Below are 21,504 nucleotides of genomic sequence, written 5' to 3'. Positions count from 1 at the left end.
ACTAGCTTAAAATGTGTCCAAAATAAAAAGGAAGTGAAGTTATAACTGAAGCTATATTATGGCAACCCTTAACACCCACTTGAAGGGTTTCCTGTTTTCATTTTAACATGCGTGCTGCTGTAAGCCCGTAATTGATTGGTACAGGTGTTCGCAGGAAAAAAGTGTTGAGCTTATAAGTAACAGCCCCTGATTATTGCTTAACCATGGCCTTTGGCTTAAAAAGGAAGCGGGGGACTCAAATTATTGAAAAATGTATCAACCTTATAAGTTCTGTGGCTGATTTAAAAAGAACCTAGGAGCTAAAAGGAAATATGAAATAAATATGTAGGCATGGTAATAAGCAATGCAGGGAGAGATTGTACACTCTTGCTTTTTGCATTAAAAAAAATTGCCTGCATACATCTATACATGAGACATTCCCCTTTGTCAGTGGAACTTTGGAAAGGTTTGATTGCTAAAATAATATTCATGCACTTTTGTAGTACTTAGCATTTTTCAGTGCAGACCAAAGTAGGTTTGTTGGGGGAGGGTGATTGGTTTGGGGTGGTTTGTTTGCGTATGTATTGCTATATAATAAATGTACTTGCAGAATTTGAGGAGTGATCCAGGGCAAGGAAACTCGAGTGCCATTCGAATCCAAATGAATAGAGAACTTTCTCCCCTTGTTCCTTCAGGCAGAAAGACTCCTCAAAATAGATGCCTCTATTGGGCCCTCGAAGTTAATCTCATCTGATGTGTACATTGAATTCCAGTATCCTCACTTAGGTCCACAAATACTTTCTTGAAAGCTAATTTTTTATTCCTTTAAGGTAAAAAATTACCTACTTGAGGAAACCACTTCTGAGCTTTACCTCTTCTTTGAGTGATTGCTCATGTCCGTTCCATGTAGGTGTGCGCACACAGCATGCACGCGTTGGAAATTTTTCCCTTAGCAGTACCCGTGGGGCCAACAGGCTAGCAAGTTAAAGTATGGATTGAATAAATGGATTGTAGGGTGGATAGGAAGTTGGCTAGATTGTTGGGCACAACGGTTAGAGATTGACAGCTTGATGTGTGGTTGGCAGTCGGCAGCCCTTAGAGCTGGGCAATCCAGGCCTAGGTCCAGGGTGCTGCAGCTAGGGGGTGCCGTAAAGGGTTCTTACCCTGCCGCTCCCCTTTGGCTCTTTTTTCCTTCTGGCTGGCTTTTTTCTTCCTGCCTAGGCCCAGGGCGCTGCAGCTTTACCCTCCCTCCTCCCAGCCACGTGGTAGGAGCACCTGTGCTGGCTTCCTGCAGGCGGGGAGGAGGCTCATGGAGAAGAAATGCTGCCCCTCCCACTCACCCAGCTGGGGGAACAGCAGCTGGTTGTCCATGGAAATGTTTGCATTGAGCCGGATGGGCCACGGGCCAAAAAGTTTGAGAACCATTGGCATAAGTTGAGTGATACTGGGCAGGAAGTGGTAGGCACACTGGGAATGCAAGGGCTGGAGCTGCAGATGGGAGGGAAATGCAAGGGCTGGGGTGAAGATGGTATTGTGCAGAGGCTGGGGTGAAGGTGACAATGTTAGAATTAGGGACACAGTTTAGGAGTTAGGGTGAAGGAGAGGCAGGAGTTAATGGCAAAGGGGGCAAAGGATGGGGGTCCAGGAGTGGGGGAGCCAATGGCAGCCAAGGGAAATGGGGGAGGCACCATGCCTGGGGTGGGGTGAGGCTCAGGAGTGTCAACATACAAGTTCACTAGGGTGCCATTTTCCCTAAGGCTGGTCCTGGCCATTGGTATCAAGCTGCGTGCATCAAGGGTCGGTTTTGTGGCTAGTTTTGTTCAACATTTTTATTGATGACCTGGACAATGGGATGGATTGCACCCTCAGCAAGTTCACAGATAACACTAATCTAGGTGGAGAGGTAGATAGGTTGGAGGGTGGGGATAGCATCCAGAATGACCTAGACAAAATGGAGGATCGAGCCGAAAGAAATCTAATGAGGTTCAGCAAGCACAAGAGCACAGTCCTGCACTTGAAACAAAAGAATCCCAAGCATGGCTACAGGCTGAGGATCTGTTGCCTTAGAAGCAGTTCAGCAGAAAGAATCCTGGTGATTATAGTGGATGAAAAGGTGGCTGAGTGAACAGTGTGCCCTTGTAGCCAAGAAGGCTAATGGCATATTAGGTTGCATTAGTACAAGCATTGCCAGAAGATCTAGAGAAGTGATTTTTCTCCTCTATTTGGCACTGGTGAGGCCACATCTGGAGTACTGCATCCAATTCTGGGGCCCCCATTACAGAGAGGATGTGGATGCATTGAAGAAAGTCCAGAGGAGGGCAACAAAAATGATTAGGGGGCTGGAACACATGACTTACAAAGAGATTCTCAGGGATTTGGGCTTATTTAGTCTTCAGAAGAGGACAATAAAGGGGGATTATAAAGCAGCCTTCAACTACATGACGGGGAGTTCCAAGGAGGATGGAGAGAGGCTGTTCTCAGTGGTGGCCGATGACAAAATGAGGAGTAATGGTCTCAAGTTGCAGTGGGGGAGGTCTAGGTTGGAAAAACTGTTTTACTAGGAGGGTGGTGAAGCACTGGAATGGGTTACCTAAGGAGGTGGTGGAATCTCTTTCCCTAGAGGTTTTTAAATCCCAGCTTGACAAAGCCCTGGCTGGATTGATTTAGATGAGGTTGGACTCGATGACCGGGTTGGATTTGCTGGCTCATTGACTTTGCTAGTGGGTTCCATTCTGAGCTGCCAGCAATCTTTGCCTTCTGTACTGCAGATGTTGCTGGACCAGAGTGTCCTGGACCACAGAGGTTTAACCTGTAGTATATTTAAGTGCAACAATATGGTCAGCACTAATAGACAGAGAACATAGTAAATAAATAAATCTCTATGAGAAGATGCTAGTCCAATAACCCAGTGTTTTGGTTTTGTGCTGGATTGTGTAACTTGCAACAGCTAATTTTATAGTGATTGTAAGTAACAGATGTTGTTAGAAAATAAGTACTTCCTTATTCTATAAATAGATGTGCTGGAGAACAGACACCTTTAGCCCTATCTTTGTTGAACCATCAATAAGTAAAACTAAAACTTGATAGCCTTCTTAAAGATCAGTCAGATTTACAAGCATGAAAATTAAAAACTTTGTTTAGTTTTGTTCCCTTTTTTTAGAACTGGTACTTGAAAAAATTGTAACAAAAATAGTAGCCATTGCTGTCTGGATTAATGTATTCTTTGGATCTAAGCATCTTTGATCATTTCATTTGTCAGTTAATCTTGTACTGAACTCAGTGTTACCCAATAGCTACACTCTCAAAGCAGCCAGTTTTATCACCTTTTCTGAGAGTTGGTGCTGAACTTTCTGCCAGAACCTTATCAGTGAAAGTCACTGGTTGACCTTAGATGTCCTTTATTAACCTAGGTCTACTGTGCTTTGTCCTGGGCCAGTAATAGTACAGTAACTGCCCACTCTCCCCTCCAAACCCAGCCAGTACAAAGAATAGAGCAGTAGTTCAAAACTTGATAACCTGTGGGTTACTGATGAGGAAAGGGAGAGGGAGCTGAAGGAAGACATTGAGCAGATAATAAAAGGCAAAATGTTTCAGGCATACCAGCCAGCATGACAGGAATGTAAAAATTCAAGAATGGAAGAGAGAAATTAAGAGCGAGACAAAATAAATGGTAAAAGACTGGGAAAAACAAAATATGATAAATCCAGCGATAGAATCATGGCATTTACATGCAAGTGCTATGTAATTTAGAGTACATACTGTGTCACATTATAGTGAAGTAGAATTATAAGGTATAATTTTGATTTTTATTCATTTTTCTAGTTTTAATGAAACAAGAGCACAGAGATGAAATGGATTTGTCTGCCGTTCCATCTTTGTCCCTGCCTCATACTGGCAGCGTTCAGGGCCTGCATTCCATCCGAACTCAGCTGTCTTCAGCAGATCCAGGGCACCCACATGATAGTTTACTATCTACATCACCCAGGAGTCTTGTGTGCCCAGTTCAGCAAACATATACATCCATGACGACATCAGCAGTGTCCCATCTGTCTCATATACAAGGTAGAAACGTCAGTCCAGGTGATGAGTGTCATGTTTTGCCTCCTGTTGTTCACCAGTCTTTCCAAGTAACATCAACACCTCCAGTGAGGCCTTCCTACCAGCCTATGCAATCTAATGTTATGTACAATGGACAGCCTGGTCTTCCCATGAGTTCTGTCTCCAGCCAAGGATTTGACACTATTTCATTTCAACAAGATGCAGCTGTACCTCATTTGATAAATCTTAGCTGCCCACCTCTGCCACAAATGCAGTACCATTCTTCAAATCCTGGTTCAGTGACAACTTCATGTACAGTAGGACATCCTTTGGCACATCCAGTTCATTCAGGACAATCATCACCTCATCTGCAGTCAATGGTATACCACTGTCCAAATACTGGGCAGGGTTCTCTCTCTTCTGCAATGAATCAACCCCTTGGGCAACCTTCCCCTCAGTTGCAGCAAGTCACATACCATTCTGCAAACCCAGGGTCTGCTTCATCACCATCCCCAACAGCTTCCCATTCTTTGGTCCATTCACCACTGTCAGGGCCATCTTCTCCTCAGCTACAGCCTATGCCATACCAGTCTCCTAGCTCAGGACCTGCTGCATCTCCTCCCCCAACGGCTGTAAGTCACTCGGGACAACATTCCCCTCAAGAACATAGTCCTGGATTGGGAGGTCTTCATGTAGCTTCATCTTTAGTACATCACAGTGTATGCGAGTCATCTCCATTTTCATCAGATGGGGTAGCTGTTAACATTAAACCAGAACCTGAAGATCGAGAGTTGACTTTTCAAACAATTGGATTGCAAGACATCACACTAGATGATGGTAAGTGGATATTACTTTTGACAGTTGGGATTCTGTAAGATGCTGGTGACATTAGAAACCTCTTTAGAGCAATAATGTAAGCAACATTTTCAGAAGAACACCCTTTTGCAAGCACAGCTTCCATCCACAAAACTTGCAGTCACATTTTTGTCTCATCGCCCCTCCCCCAGTGTTTGCAGTACATAAACAACATATTGAGTGTAATTCCTGTAAATAGACAAACAAGTCCTCTTGCTTTGATTTTCACCCACAAATTGTTCTGTGGGCACAAAATAAGAGGTTACACCTAATCCTTTCTAAAAACGTGCCCCTTATTATTCAGGGCCATTATACATTCATCCTTCTATGTGAAGATTTAGTTTCAAGGCACTTCTATTTGTAACTTGTTGGTTTGATATTACAGTGTCTTTTGTTATATAACTGAATTACTTAAATGTAATTTGGTGCCTTTGACTAATATCCTGAAATTCAGACTCTAGAAGAATACAGTTCTAGACTTTCGTGGTGTCAATACTTCATTTGTCCACCATTTGAATAATCTAGATGAGGAAAGAAATCAAACTTTGAGGCCTGTTGAGGCTTTTGCTAAGTGTGTAATAGTGAATTACAGTGTGCTAAAAATACCCCAGTTTCGAAGGACAAACCTAATGCCCAGGCCAGTTCTGCAAACTAAAATGTTAGCTAAATTTCAGTACTACCTTGAAATTGGGGATGCAACATTGTAACTAATTAACTGATGAGTCTAGTTTCATAAGCTCACTTTCATGGTTACTCAGCCTTCTCTGCCCCCAACTACTGCCTCTATACCAGAGATGGCAGCGTGGGGGGTGGTGAAGGAGGGAACATGGGAGCCACCTGCTGGGCGGGAGCTATTATGAGCAGGGAGCCAGCTTAAAAGTCGGCTCCATGCACTTACCATCTCCCACAGAGCCGCCTTCTCTCCTCCCACCCCTTGCATGTAAACGTGTGTACCCATTCAGAATTTCAGCAGATACATATTTACCAAAATTAACTAATTTTAACATCCCTTTTGAAATTTGGTAGACATCTGAGCTTGGGCTAGAGCCCAGGCTCTGGGACTTAAAGGCAAGGAAGGTCCCATAGCCTGGGCTCCAGCCTGAACCCAGATGTTTACACTGCAGTTTTATATCCTGCGCCCAAATCATCTGACAGGCCAGTTGTGGGTGTTTTACACTAATGTAGACCTAGCCTGCAAACTTTTTTAAATTAGCTTAAATTCTACAAAAATTGATAAATTCACCACTTGCCATGGAACATTCATACACACCACCTGGCAAGGAATGCATGGATTTGAACCTAGTTAATCTAATAATTCATCTAGACAGAAACTGTGCTCCATCTCAAATATTTAATACAAGGTAATGATGAAGTCTGCCTTAATTACTTGTGTAAATTATAAACAGTACATGTAGATGTACTTAGTAATTAACTATAACTGCACATTTATCAAATTGTCTCAGTACATCAGTTGTTAATTTTCAATATTTTTTTAGGTTGCGAGGTGCCTCTAAGTAATTTCAGTGAGCGTCTATGTATCATTTTTGGTATTTGTGTAATTTTAGTTTTAAAAAGGTTCAAGTACTAAAACTATGGTTATGTGATATATTGCTGATTGCATAGAAAACAGTTCTGTAACAGTTCCTGATTGTTCTTCTTAAATTACTTCAAAAAATTAGTGCTAGTGAAAGGCTCAAGGAACTAGATCCACAATTTGCAAATCCAACATTTAGGCACTATTGACATTCTCAGAACTGCAGTTCAGCTTCTGCCTAACCTTGTAGGTACCTACCTTTCCATTTGTAGGTTTGAGCAAAGCTACCTATGTCCTGATGCTATTCCATAGCAAACAGCACTATTGAGTGTTAATATTGATTTGCCATAATATTTCAAGCTGAAATTTTTGGGCTGCTTTTGTTCCATAAAGCATGACTTGTTTTGCACTATAATTTTCTGTGCTGTTTCAATTTGAAGAAAACACAATTTTAACTTAAAGTTGAATCTTGGTGAAAACAAGGGCTTCTGATATGGCGTATGAAATAGTTTAGTTAAAACATACACAACTGTTAGGAAAATTGCCTGGTGCATCTGTCTGATACAAGCAAGCATCAGGCAAGTTCAGTCTTTGAAATACTTTGAAATAAGCAGTTGCTGAAAACAGTAACTGAAATTAACAATACATTCACAACTTTCTAGGATACAGCTGACCTCTTCTTGAGCCATCAAGAAGTCTAGGTCAATATAACATATAGAATGAAATCAACAAGTTGAAAACCATTTTTTCTGTTAAAAGGGACCTGTTCTTGATTCTTGTAATCCAATTTGTATCTGAAATTGGTTCAGCTCTTAATGTAATTGCTCTTTAAGGCCTAGACTGCGGAAACCAACGTTGTCAAGTAAAGTAGTCAGCCACTAAGAGTATCTTCCTTATCCTCTGCCAGAAATCAGATGTCTCACTTATGAGGTGACAAAACATGAGTTTTGTGAACTTTCTTCTATCATAAATTCACCCTGTTTATAAATTCTATGCTCTTGCAACTGGAAGAATCCCCATTTAGCTGTCCCACTATACAGGGCTACTTTAAGCATAATTCACTAAACATGGGTGCAAAAAATATTAATTTAGTTCTGAGTCTGTCACTGCTTTTCTTAGGGCTTATCTGGTGCTTTAAAGTTTTGCCGCTTTAATAGTGCCAGAATAGATAAAACAGAAAAACACTCCATGTATAGCTACAGTTACACAGTTATAAAAGTAGTTATACAGATATGGTTATTCTGGTTGGGAACCAAAATAAATTATGCTGCTCTAAGGCGCCTGTACAACTGCATCTGTACAGGGGCTTTTACTGGTATAATTGAGATGGCAAAAACTTTCACACCTAAACTCAGTTATATTGGTAAAATGTCCACTGTAGATCAGCCCTAGGTGAGAAGAATGCTCCCGTGTATATTAATTTGAGGTATATTGCAAAATTTCCCAAACAGCTTAGTTGAAGGGGTTGAGGATTTCTGATGGCATAGGTCAAAGAAATTGGGAGTTGTCTCCTCAAAATGGGGTTACTTATGGTTATTAGGATTCATCACAGGCCTAGTGTCAAAATCTAGGATTGTTTGTTGCTGTGATGTGCAGTCTAAAATGTTTGCCTTTGATCAGTTTAGAAGGATGTCCTCTAAAACTAACTGCAATCCCTTACCCAGTGAAGTCTTAGGGTGGCCTCCTCCAGTTGTCTCTGGGGCCCTCTTTTTTGAAAGGCAAGTCCTTCCTCTTCAACGTAGGGATGTGAATGGTTAACCAGTAAGCCTCATGCTCACAGGTAAGGCTTACTGGTTACGGTTAATTGGTAAGGGCTGGAGCAGCCCCCATCCATGGCAGAGTAGTCCTTCTAACCCAGCCAGGCTGGAGCAACCCTGCCACTTGCATCTGTTTAATTGATTAAGTTTAACTGGTTAACTGATTAAATGAGATTTTACATCCCCACTTCAAAGTATCCAGACGCTATATATAGGGTACAGTTTTAGTTTCTTTTCACATATGTCCGAGGTTCTCTCACTTCTGAATGCAGATTTGACCCCTATTCTTAGCATATTGGTCCCTACCTCTTCTCTGCCCATCTCCTCCTTCTCATTCTCTCTGCTTTTATCACCCCATACCTACACACAAATCTAAAATGGAGAGAGTTCTGTTTCCAAAAACAATTCTTGGGGTTATTTCAGAGAATTTCAGAAAATTCCATCAACCTTTATGACTTAAATTTTCTTTTGTAGTAGATCACAAAACTTTCATATACTTCCATTTTATATAAGTATAGATACTACTATGGCCAGTTCTGTAGGAGAGGTTTAGTAGTGTTTAAGCTGAAATGAAAAATGGTGTGGTAGTAAAAATTGTGCCATTTGCTATTTCAAACTAACTATTTCACATGGTTTTTAGATTTGCAAACTAAAATGGTTGGGTTATACAAATGCTTGGAGAATTAATGATCTATTTAAAAGTCATGGATTTTGAGCACCTCACTTTTGAGTTGTACCTTTCTGCTTAGAATATTATAATATCACAAAACCTAAAAATCATTAAGTTAATGTTGCTGAAGTTGTCCTGAAAATAATTAACACAAAAAAGGCTGCTATTTGTTCACCTTTTAACTGCCTGTATACTCCGTCATTTGTGAACCTGCATTCCATTATGCTGATGACTTTACACCTTTTCATGCTTATGCAAGTCTAAGAGGGGTGACATTGGATTAACTGTAGACGTTTTTTCATATTTGCAGTTTTGCAAAAAGCTTCCATTTAGAGTGTATATCCAAAGGTAAAAATAGCATGTTGGGCGTGAGAAATAAAAAAAAAATACTTGTACTATATTCTATGTACATGCATGCATACGCTGTACTGGCTACAGCAGGTTTTCGTGGTAGATGTGATATCATAGATTGGAATCTGTCAACCTACATTTCAAAGGAGTTAAAATTCATATTTTCTCTTTATATTATGTTGCATGTATCTTTTTGTGTTTAAAAATACAATGAATATAGGAAGGTATTAATTGCTTAATTACAATTTATATTACAAATTAACTATTAACAGTTCTAGAATAAGCGTCACGTTTTACCTTTTGGAAGATGTGGCTGTTCAAAGCCTGTTATATTGTGTACCATTCTAAATAGGGAATGGCCATGCATTCATGTGGCCTAGTGGTGTTCCAGTTTTAAAAACTTGTGCACATTAACCAGCTCAGATGAGCAATGGTTCTGAGATGGTCAAACAAACAGAAAGCTGCGTAAGTACAAATAAGTGGGTCTCATGGTCTGCCACGAGTTGACATCCTGTATTTCCATTTTCTCAGACTAACCTTTTTCCCACTGAGTGTGATACCCTTGAGATGTTGGAGACAGGGATGGAGGTTGTTTGGCTAAAGAGAGGAGGACTTGGCATATGATTTAGTCTTTGCCATGTACATCCTACACTTTGACACAGTCTCTGTGTGCTCTTGCTTCAGGACAGATGTTCCAGCTTTTCATCTTGAAAAATCTGATCATTCTAGTTCAGAATGTTTGCAGCAACGTATAAATTGAGGTCTGCAGCTTCTCCATTTTTTCGTTCTATTAAGTTGTAGCAAATTATTCTTAACTTTTGCAGTATTCCAGCTTACAAGTGTGTCAAATTTTTAGTTTGTAAAATGTAGTAATCTGTTAGTTTTATATAAAACATAAACTATTGATTATTTCTACTTCTGAATGTGCGTTATGAGTGTTTCATTTCATTTTGTCCATTTTGGGTAATGTATATAATTTTTAGGAGGTCATACTAACCATGAGTTATCAGTATCTCATTACATAAAGATGAGTCTCTCCTCTAACAATTTTCTGTGTGTAAAATGATGGAGCTGCTCTGTAAAATACAGTCCACATCTAGAGTTCAGCTGTTCCCCCCCCCCCCCACACACTTTAATTTCCTATAACAGTATTGATCCAATAATTTAGAATCTTTTAGGGGAATCTGTTTAGTGGTATGAAAGCACAAATGATAATTCCAATACTTTGTTGACTTGTCTATGGATCAGTACTGTGAGGCCATTTTACACTTACATATTAAAGTATGGACTACTTAATTTATACACAGGTTTCCATATTCTTCTATATATTTTAGCTGCAGCTACAGTGGCAAAGTTGGGCATTGTGATTCATCACTGGAAGCGCAGACAGGCCTCAAATGTTTTTGCTGACAAAAACTGACAGAAAATTAGCTATTCAGGCAGTCCCCGGGTTACGTACAAGATAGGGACTGTAGGTTTGTTCTTAAGTTGAATCTGTATGTAAGTCGGAACTGGCATCCAGATTCAGCCGCTGAATCTGGACGCCAGTTCTGACTTACATACAGATTCAACTTAAGAACCCCAGGTGAAGCTGCTCACCAACTTTCACAGACTGTATCTACAGCACCTTTCACAGAAGTGCAATGGTAACTAATAGCAAGGTAACTGTGATGTATTAGAAAGTGAACACTGTATATTAAAATTAAAAATACAATACACAATCCTCAAATTAGTAGTATATATAGTACATTTAAACCAAGCTGTTGCTTCAAAGTGTCATGAATGCTGAAGCAAGAAATCCAATACTTGGAAAATCCTACTTGAAATATTAGGGAACAAAAATTGTCTCCTTTGTGGAGTAGTGTTCTGTAAACTGACTTCTGATTTTTGCAAAACATACAGTAAGGTTCTGTGTATTTTGCTGCTACTGGGCTTTGTTGTATGATGTCAATTTCTGCTGTACACAGAGACAAAATTTACTATATATATTAGAAGATATTTGAAAATGATGTTCTTTACTGACTATACAGTACTAGCATTATTGATTTGATTTTTAATAGTGTTGAAATATTTCCTTTCATCTCGTGTTGCTACCTAAATCAACATACTTCAAAAATGGGGTTCTTTGCAATTAAATGTAGTGCTATACCATTTCCTAGCACTTTGTGGTAAGTATGACTATTAGAAGGGGTTGGGAGTGGGGCAGGAGTAGAAGTTGGCATATACTGGGAGGAAGACGGAGGAAATTCAGAGCCTGATTTCAGATGGGGAAGTGAATATTAGCCAGCAAGAGGTGGAGTAGGAGAGGGACCAGATAAATGCTGTTACAATTATTTCTGTTTTTTGTTCAGGATATTGGAACTTATCCACACAGACTCTGAGGACTTATCTACGTGATGCATTAGTCCACACCAAAGCACTGTACATTCTAATGTGTATTAGCATTCTAGTCACTAACTGACCCACGTATACTACTCGTGCTCATGTGCACTAGGGAATTTTTAATGCAGCAGGGTCCACATGGACCAGTAAGTCCATGAAATGCTCACAATTATATGTAAATTGCAATGCACACATTCTGGGGCACTCTAATGCACTATGTAGACAAACCCTAAGACTCTTATCACTCTATTTTTTTAAAAAAATCTTGTAGATGATGATATTGATTGTAAAATGATAGTAAGTTCTGTAATGCAGGGGTGGGGGGAACCCTAGCTTGTCTGCATCCAGCCCCCAAGGCTCAGGGCTCCCTTCCTAGCATTCGGGACCCTGCACCTACCGAGGCACTGGAGCGCATAAGATCTACTAGTCTGGGCCCCAGTAGGCTCGAATGTAGAAAATATAGGGTTGGTTGTTTGTTTTTTGGCTTCTCATTTGTGTGCGACCTCTGACTAATTTTTCCATGGGTCAGCAGCCCCCAACCCAAAAAAGGTTCCCCACCCCGATCTAATGTAACTTGTAAGTCAGGTCCTTAATAGTTTGCTGTTATGAAGCACTTCACCTAACATGTGCTCTCTTTTGAACAGAAACCAGTCGAATCACAGCTGACTGTTCTCTAATAGAAAGAGAAGTAGATTAATTATAACCTACCCTGGTTCTGTAGTGAAAGTTGACACTATCGCTTGCTGGTTGTGTGTAGTGAAAAGACTAAGCTAAATATATTATACTAACTGATCTTGTGTAATTACAGGGACTCTTAACATACCCACAGCTGTTACAGCTCTACATGTAAATGACAAGTGAAAGACCAGTATCAAAGGAAACATTCTGTAATCTTCCTTTAATGTTCTTGAGGCTTACTGGTAATTTTAAAAATCCATAAATACAATAATTCAATTAAAGTGTAGTTATTGAAAATAAATATCCTGTACAAAACAAAGCATATACCACTGTCTTTGCTAAAAACTCATTTGATTTTACCCATCCTGCACCACTGACTGTAAAAGGTAGAGAATATGCAGACTGCAAAAGTTAGAGCTATGTGTATGTCCTTCACAACATTTAGTAGGGGAAAAAAAATTATTTCAAACCACATTGTTAGATCCTCATTCACTTCATCAAATGCACTTTTACCCATGTGTGGTGTATGTATCCAAAATGGTGTTTTATAATGCCTTCACTATTCTAAAAAAGTATAATTGATTCCTGCCCTTATCTCCCCATCTGTGGAAGTTTAATTTACCCAGATGACTGAGGTTTTTTTCTGTTTAATGGATAAAGGAATTTATTTCCTAATTGAGGGGATGAATTTTTTATTGAAAATAAATGAAAAATGTACATGCTTTATTTCAATTACTGTATTTTTTCAAAATGAAGAAAAATGAAGCCTCAAGTGAGGGTTCAAGGGTAAGGAGAGGCAGCAGGGGGTGGGTGGCCTAGGGAAGAGGGTTGGGAGGTGTTGGAGGCTCAAAGCTGGGGAAAGGGGCCTCAGGGCCGGGAGAAGAAATTAGGGAAAGGAGGTGGAGATGCAGAAGTCAAGGCAGGTGGGAGGTGCAGATGGGTCTTGGGACAGGGAGCTGGGAGGTGAGGGGGGCTGATCTGGTGACAGCTTCTCCCAAGGGGCTGTGGCAGTACTCCCCAGCCAGTGGCTTCTCCCAAGGGTCTGGAGTAACACTCCCCAAAGGGTGGCAGTTCCTCAGAGGGGGAGATCTGGGGCTGCATACTTGTTGAGTGGGGGATGGGGCTCAGGGCTAGCTCTGGACTCTAGCTGCATCTCACCCCCCACCCACTCCCAACTTGCAGCATTTGGCGGGAAGTCAGCTCCAGCCCGCAGCTGCTCCAAGGAGAGCCCCTTCCATACTGCAGCTTGTTTGGGCAGGTGCTCTGGGGGTATAGCCACACTTCATGGGCTGCCCTTGGCCTGTAGGCTCCTCCCTCTGCAGCCTATAGGCTGTCTAGGGGTGCCTAAGCTCTGGAGGCTGCCCCTGGCCTCCAGTGCCCCCACTATAGCCTGCAGGCAGTGGGAGGGGTGAGGCTCTGGGGGCTGCTTCCCCTCCAGATCCCCCTTTCCCCTGCAACTTGCAGGCTGTCAGAGAGGTGCAAGGCTCCAGGGGCTGCCCCCAGCTTCTAGAAGTCCTCCTCTGTGGCCTGTAGTCAGTTTCCTGATGTTTAAATTTTGCTTTCTGTGGCTTGGCTGGATTACCACAGATGGGAGAGTATGTTCAGGAGAAAGCACAGAGATGCTACATTAGGTAGTTTGATCAATAATGAGTAAAGTGAATTATTTACTGTCATGGATATAAGCCTCCTTTGAAGTCAAAAGAAATCCTAATTTTTCTGTTTTATTTTGAGGAGCTGTTGTGTCTTGCCTGGACTTTTAAGGAAGGATAAAATAGTGGTTTCCCACAAAAAGCGAATTGGGAGGCTAAAATAAAACCTGAACAAAATTGACTTTGGACATGATTATTTTAAACTGAAAATTTTCACAAGAAGATGCAAAAATCTGAAGTTACTTAATATAAATTTGAGATGCTATCTGTTAGATAAAAAATTAAACATTATCAGTTACCTTTATGTTTCCAGACTGTAGCTGAAAGATCCCTAAAGATAGCATGCTAATCAGCATAGTTTTATTTAGCTATTAATTTTAAAAGTGATATTCACCTAAAAAATACACGGTTATCTTGAGTGAAACTGGGTACTTCATCTGACCTGGCAAGTCAGTACTATGACCAAAAAAATCAATGAAATCCACTTCCTGGTAGAGTTAACTGTGACTTCTTGGTATAGGCCAGTCAGTAGTTATGTCTGTCTTCTTCTCTGACACAGACAATTTTATCTCTGACCTGGAATACCAGCCATCAGGTTCAGCAGAGAAATGGACTCAGCATTCAGCATTCATGTCCAACTCCTGTGTGGAAAATCTAGAGGGTGAGTCTGCTTAAATGCTTCAATGTATTATATTGGAGCACAAGAGTAAGGAAGGAAAAAATGTTATAGTAGTTCTAATATTTACAGATTAAAATGTTACATAATAATGGAGTATTGCTATCAATTGGAGTATGTGTGTTTATTCTGTGATTCACAGATTTGGACTTTTACGTAGAATTCACCCTTTACTGCGGAATATTGTTCTGGAATTTAAACTACATTTTTTTAGATCTATTTCCAGTCTTTAAGCTTACAGAGGAAAAACTTGATAATGTGAACCAGGTGTGAACTGTCATACAGTTCAATAAAACAACTCAAATATTTAAAAAGGATTTGAAACTGCTACAGAATTTAGGGAAACAGTCTGACTTGATGCAGAGATTACAAGAATTGGGGTGCTTTGGATTTTTTGTTTGGTTGGTTAATGGATTTTTAAGTTCTCAAATTTATTTTCTAAAGCAGCTTTTTTCTGTCACTTGATTTTTAGACTGGAAAATCGGAAGTAAAAGGTTTGTTACCGTATTTTCCGGCGTATAAGGCTACTGGGTGTATAAGACGACCCCCTAATTTTTTAGTTAAAAGATAGGGTTTCGTCTTATACCCCAGCGCCCCTCCGCCTCCCGGCTTTGCTCCCGGTGTCCCTGGTCTGCTGGAGACGGTCCCCAGCAGACCAGAGGCAGCGGGAGCAAAGCCGCAGCAGCGGCGGGGTCCCGCGCCTCTGAGGCTTTGCCAGAGGCTGCGGAGCAGTTTCACTTTAAAAACTGTGAGTCCGGAGATGAGGGGGGAAAAGTTTTAGGAGCTGCTTCCAATTCCAGCACAATCCCATTGGCCGGCTTCTGGCCAGAAACTGGCCAGTGGGAGTTGCCTGTTTCAATAACAGGCAGCCATGAAGCACAAGGGGCTTGTAGTTATTCACAGAGCACATGGCTGCAGCCTGTGATTCAGGAATGGACTGCTCACTGGTAAGTCTCCTGGCCGGAGTTTGCCTCTGGCACCCCAGTCCTTCCCTTCCCCAACTCTTTTCCCCCAACCCCCAGTCCTGCCCCCTACTCCACATACCCAAATCCTCTGTCCCCCTCCTGTACCCATATCCCCTCCTAGATCCAGCACCCCAATCCTCTGCCCCAGATCAGTCCCCTCCTGTCCTAGCTCACAATCCAAACCCCTGCACTCCCTCCTGTTCCCCAGTTCCTGCCCTAGCAACAATCTAACTCCCTGCACCTCAGTACAGTGCCCCAGGTCACAACTGCCTCCTTCACCAAACTCCTTCCCTTACATCAAGTGCCCTTCTGCACCTAACCCTATCCCAGACCCCACACCTCCTCCATTAATATCATGGAAGAGAGTGGCCCTCAACAACTTTCCAAATTCTTGAAGTGGCCCCCCAATCAAAAATTATTGCCCACCCCTGTTCTAGGGCTTCATCTTAAAATTATTCAGAAACTGGAATGACTGTGCAGGTGGTAAGTGGGGTGTACTATAGCATACACACCTATACTCTAGACTTGCACTATTTATCAGAGAGATTCTGTATAGACTTTAAGGTAGTGGGGTGAACCTACAAATCCCTAAATATCTGTTAATGCCTCCTGAGACTGTGCCACAGTTGCCATAGTAGAGATGTTGATGTTAATAATCCCTTGAAGAGAGGAGGGACCTGTCAGGGCATTCTCAATAATTTAGCTTGCAGGAATGCTTTCCATTTCCTAATTAGAAATAGCTTAGGATCTGCCAGCTTTCAGGGCATGATGCAAAACCAATTTGTTTCATCAGACCTTTGAATAAAATTTTTTTTGTATGACGGTGTTAGCATTATGTGCAGTGGCTTAGTAGAAAAGATTATTTTATTCTGATCTAATTTGGTTTTATACTTTTAAAGCATTGGCAAGGAGCTCAGGACAAAGATGGAAAATGAACAGACAGAGAATTGTCATAAAGTTTGCTCTATATAATGGAAATACATACAGTTCGCTGAAAATATATGGTCAAAAATGTGCCTATTTTGTATCCAGGGAAAAATGTGCCTCAACACTTCTGCTATGTAAAATATATTTTCTCAGTGAGTAAGTAGGCCCAGCAAATCCTTATTGATTTTGCCAGTATAAACAATCCAGACATAACTACAAACATTCAAAACCTTTTCACTTAAAATTTCTGAAATGCTGTTGAATGTTCTGGTGTAGTTAAACCCCAATACTAGGCTATTCAGTACCACATAGTTCTCATGGCGGTTCTGAGTTAGTCACAGGGTTGTTGTTTTTTAAAATTGGAAAAAGGTCATGCACACAGTCATTTCCCTACATGCAATGCCACATGCCTCTTGTGGTGGGATTGTCCCCGCAAATTTGCAGCTGCATATGCCAGTCATCCTGTCCAAAGACTGGTTACCTTTTACAGTTACTATTAATGTGTAATATTTGTGGTGCTGGTGGTGATATGAGTGTGAAGGAATGAAGCTCAGTAAAATTAGCCAATAGCCTCAGAGGAAGCTTTGGGAAAATGGATAGAAATGTGGTAAAAATAGCTAACTCATCTTGCATTAGTTTATCAGTTCCAGTCTGCTAATATACTTGTAATCATGCCTGTTCTTCCACTTCATCAGTCTTAAAGAGATGTATATACTCAGCAACAATAAAACTAAAATTGTTTTTTATAATTATGGTGATATTGTCTAGCACTGATTTTTTTTTAACATAATCTTTCAAAAACAAAACAAACATCAGCAATATGAATTAAGTCTACACAAGTATGTACAAAGTAAGTAAAAGGGCAACAAAAATTATTAGGAGTTGGGATCTGGTCCCATATGAAGAGAGATTAAAAAGACTTGGACTTTTCATCTTAGAAAAGAGGAGATGAAGCAGGGATATGATAGTGGTCTATGAAATCATGACTGGTGTGGAAAAAGTGAACAAGGAAAAGTTATTTACTTAAGCTCACAATATAAGAACTAGGAGTCACCAAATGAAATTAATAGGCAAGAAGTTTAAAACAAAAGGACATTTTTTCACTCCATACACAGTCAACCCGTGGAACTCCTTGTCAAATGATATAGTGAAGACTAGGACTTTAACAGGGTTCAAAAAAGAGCAGATAACCTCCATGAATCTATGCCCATCAGTGGCTATTAGCCATTGTCCCTAGCCTCTGTTTGTCTGGAAATGGATGACAGGAGAGGGAGGGATCATGTGATAATTACCTGTTGTGTTCCCTCCCTTTGGGGCATCTGGTATTGGCCACTGTTGGCAGACAGGATACGGCCTTTGGTGTGACCCAGTATGGCTCATCCTTATGTTCAGTGTGGTGCACAGCAAATCTTTATCATTCAAATGTAATGGTATATTGAAAGCTGGCATGTTGTCAGAAAAATCTATGTACTGCCATTCTTCATGTTAGTTGGTTTCACTAAAGCTAATAGGAGTTTTGCCATCAACAAACACTGATGAAAAAAATCAACATTTGATCTTAATGCTGCCTTCCTGAAGATAAGATTTTTCTGAATGGAAGCTAATTCTTGATTTCTCTGGAAGTGATTTTTAAAGTTTACGTATAGATTGGATGTACCTGTACTTGACTGGTCCCAGAGGAGGGATATTGCTAGACCAGGGGTGGTCATTTCTGGCCTCCGTGCCCCACCCTTTGCCCTGCTGGAACTGGGATATGCACCAAACTCTCTGACTCCCTCCTAACCCAGCTGGGCCACACACATTTTCCATCCCTTTCCCCTGCAGCCCAGCTGAGCCACGTGCCGGACTCCCCGGCTGCCCAGCTGGGTCGTGCACTGGTCTCCCTGCTCCCCACTCTCACAAAGAAACCCCAGCCCAACTGGGCTGCACTCCGGCCTTCCCAGCTCCCCTCACCTCACCTCTCCAGCCTAGTTGGGTTGTGTGTGCTGGGTTCCCAGCTCTCCCAAGCAGCCCAGTTGAGCCACACACCAGGCTTCCCTGGCCCCCACCAACTCCTGGCTCCCTCTCCCTTCCCCTTCCCCTCCTGCAGTGCTAGGTCATTGAGAATTCCGGTTTATAGAGGTGCAACCTATACTACTTTTCCTATTGAGAATTTCAGTTATAGCTTTTCCATTTACAGAAAATGCTTTCAGCCGTCTACAGTCTAGTGTTTTTGCAAAAAAGAGAGAAAGGTCACCTTTCTTCCTCATCCAAATGTGTTCCATGGAATCTCGATTAGTCATATTTATTTTTTTAAATATAAATTAGCTGACTTTAAAATAATAAATATAAATGATGTATAGAGTGCCTTTATGCATTTCAAGCCAAGATCAGGCTGCTAGTATGTAAGAGAATTTTAAAGCCATAATATGAAGTAAGCAATTTCAAAAAAACTGAAATGATGCATCATTTTGCAGTTTGCTACTTTATAGCCTACTGAGTTGCTAATAAAAAAAAGAGAAGCTTTCAAAGATAAAATTCTAAAAGGGCTAAATCATTGTGATTCACCTGTAAGTTAAATTCTCAAAACTATAAAGCACAATTGCTATCATCTTCTTTTATTGCCTTTACTATATTATGGAAGCAATTTACATTCACATTTTTAAAAACTTATTTCAAGACTACAATATAACACTATACATTTAAGTGAAAGTTTCCTGCTTTATATTTTCCAGTAGCTTCTAAATGTGTGATGGTAAACATATATGGTGAAGTGGTTTTTTTTTTCTCTTAAACACACTACATCCATTATTTCAAATTATTAAGGACCTGACCTTAGAGATGCTGGATATACTTGTTTCCCATGAAATCAATGCACTCAGTGCATTCTGAAATCTGTTCCCTAAAGTGGTCTTGGTTTTTAAGGTTAAAAATGTAATAAACACCTGATCACCTCTAAAACCAGAACATTTGCACCTCAGTTCCATTAAATACTTTCGTAATTGAATGTCTAAGAAAATTAATTATTTAGTAGGAATTGCATTAATTTGCCAACTTCGTGAAAAATTGTACTTGAACTTCAGGCTGTATTTGGGGTAGATTTTGTTTGCTATCCAATACAGTTTCCAGCACCGGAAATGATGGTTTTATGACACTTTTATAGAAAATGTCTCTATCAAGTAAGCCATTTCATCAGTCTCGTGGACGAATGTCACGTTTTTCCACTAATAACAAAACCAGATCAAAATAAACTTCATGCTGTTTATAAAAAAATTTGATTAAATTGTCACCAATAAGTTTGCTGATATAATGAAAATATTAATCACATAAGCAATGAGAGAAGAGCTGAAGATGTTTTGAATTATTCATTTGGTTCTACATTTTCCCATTGCCCAGCAACAAATAGTATAAATAGTACATTATGTTTACTCTGCTTTGAGATGTACCCACATGATTTAAAGATGGTTGCACTAGGGTTTTACATCAGGTATTGAAATGCCCTCATTCTATTAAATCATTTTTATGTCAGAATTTTATTAAGACAAGCTTCTTCAATTAACATTTTCTTTGATGCTTTACAGAGAGGATAGGACTGTTGCAAGTTGAGCTGCAGTTACTGTGTAGTCCCAAATTACATCTAACTTAAAGATAAAACATAACAAATACCAAAATAACTCTTTATTGGTTCAAGTTAAGGGCATAAAATTAGAAAATAAAAATTGAGGAACATAGATTTTTTTTTTAACTATTTCATATTAACTGTGGGCTTATTTTAAAAGCAGTTTATAAATTTTTCACTAATTGTAGGGGTAAGTACTGGCGTTTAATCAGTAGACTGTCACTGTATAGTTTTTTCTGACACCATTCGTCTTTGATTTATGCCAATAATTGGAAAAGTTCAATGCATTTTTTTATGTTATGTAGGATTGAATTAAAGTGCTATAGAGTAATAATTTTTATTTCCCCATTGAATTTTTTTGCCATGTCCATAATGCCTGCAATTTAATGTCCATTGTATCAGACGGGTAGCCGTGTTAGCATGGATCTGCAAAAGTGGCAAAGTGTCCCTGTGGCACCTTATAGACTAACAGATGTATTGGCGCATAAGCTTTCTTGGGCAAATGTCCACTGAGTCTTACTTACCACAACCAACAAATGCAAGCTAATTATAGTAATACTGCTGAGTATAAGTGCAGAACCTCTGTGAAACATGTAAACTTTTCATATATAAAAACTTTGTCTTGTGTAAATATTAGACGAAAAGCTGTTACTTTTGTGCATAGTTTGTGTGTGTACACAGTTGCAGAAACTGCATTTTATAATACAGTTAACATAACCTATAGCCATTTTAATTGAATTTCCTGTATGTTGTGCTTCATCAGCAGCCTGTGTTATAGTCCGCAGTTTTCCAGAAAAACTAGCATAACTGCACTGAGCCAAAGGGTGCAGTTCTGAATTTGATTCTAATTTATTAACAGAACCTCCCAAAAACCCTGTGAAGGCCAGTTGGGCACGAACCATGCAACACAAGGAAGCTGCCCCTCAAGCCTTCTCTTCTAGTTCATTTTCCAGTTTGCCCTTATATCATAGAGAGATTCCTAGCTTTACATCTTAATGGGCTCTCGTTTCTTTCCTTGATAGTGTTCATGCAGTCTTCCACTATGCAATGACTGCTGAAGAGAAGACTTAAAATATAATAAAATAGAAATGCATTGGCCAGTATAATAAAGATTTACTTCATGTGTCCCAATATTAAAATTTTAGGCTTTCCCAGACAGGCATTCAAAGCCAAAATTAGCCGTATTTATAGAATAAATTTCTTTCCACACTGAATTGACTGAGGGGGAAGGAGGGATAAAATGGTCTTTCTCACATGCATCATGGATGGAAAACACATTGTTTTTCTGTAATGTCCATTATCATGAACACTATCCTGGTCTCAAAGTTACTAAATTAATTAATATTAATGAGTGAAAAATTAAACAATGTTTTTCAAATCCTATATCGATCAGTGTAGGCAGTTGAAAAATCTGAACTCTAATCTTTAAGCCATGAAGTTCAAAA

The 21,504-nt window shown here is 40.1% G+C and overlaps 1 protein-coding gene across 2 annotated transcripts in view; it reads left to right on the top strand.

Moving 5' to 3' along the window:
* The window catches only part of NFATC3 (nuclear factor of activated T cells 3), a 158,359-nt gene that overhangs the window by 114,352 nt on the left and 22,503 nt on the right, over positions 1–21,504 (top strand). Inside the window, exons 9-10 of one of the 2 annotated variants that reach the window (XM_075940320.2) lie at positions 3,802–4,854; positions 14,453–14,554. In XM_075940320.2, the coding sequence (XP_075796435.2) occupies positions 3,802–4,854; positions 14,453–14,554 (1,155 nt within the window). The remainder of the gene's footprint in view (positions 1–3,801; positions 4,855–14,452; positions 14,555–21,504) is intronic. The other variant, XM_089781446.1, reaches the window with a different exon arrangement.

The sequence above is a fragment of the Pelodiscus sinensis genome, chromosome 12 (assembly GCF_052426305.1).
Source record: "Pelodiscus sinensis isolate ZL-2025 chromosome 12, ASM5242630v1, whole genome shotgun sequence".
In the NCBI taxonomy this organism is placed as follows: Eukaryota; Metazoa; Chordata; order Testudines; family Trionychidae; genus Pelodiscus; species Pelodiscus sinensis.
Note: the sequence above shows the minus strand (reverse complement) of the source record. Positions and strands in the feature narration are given on the sequence as shown.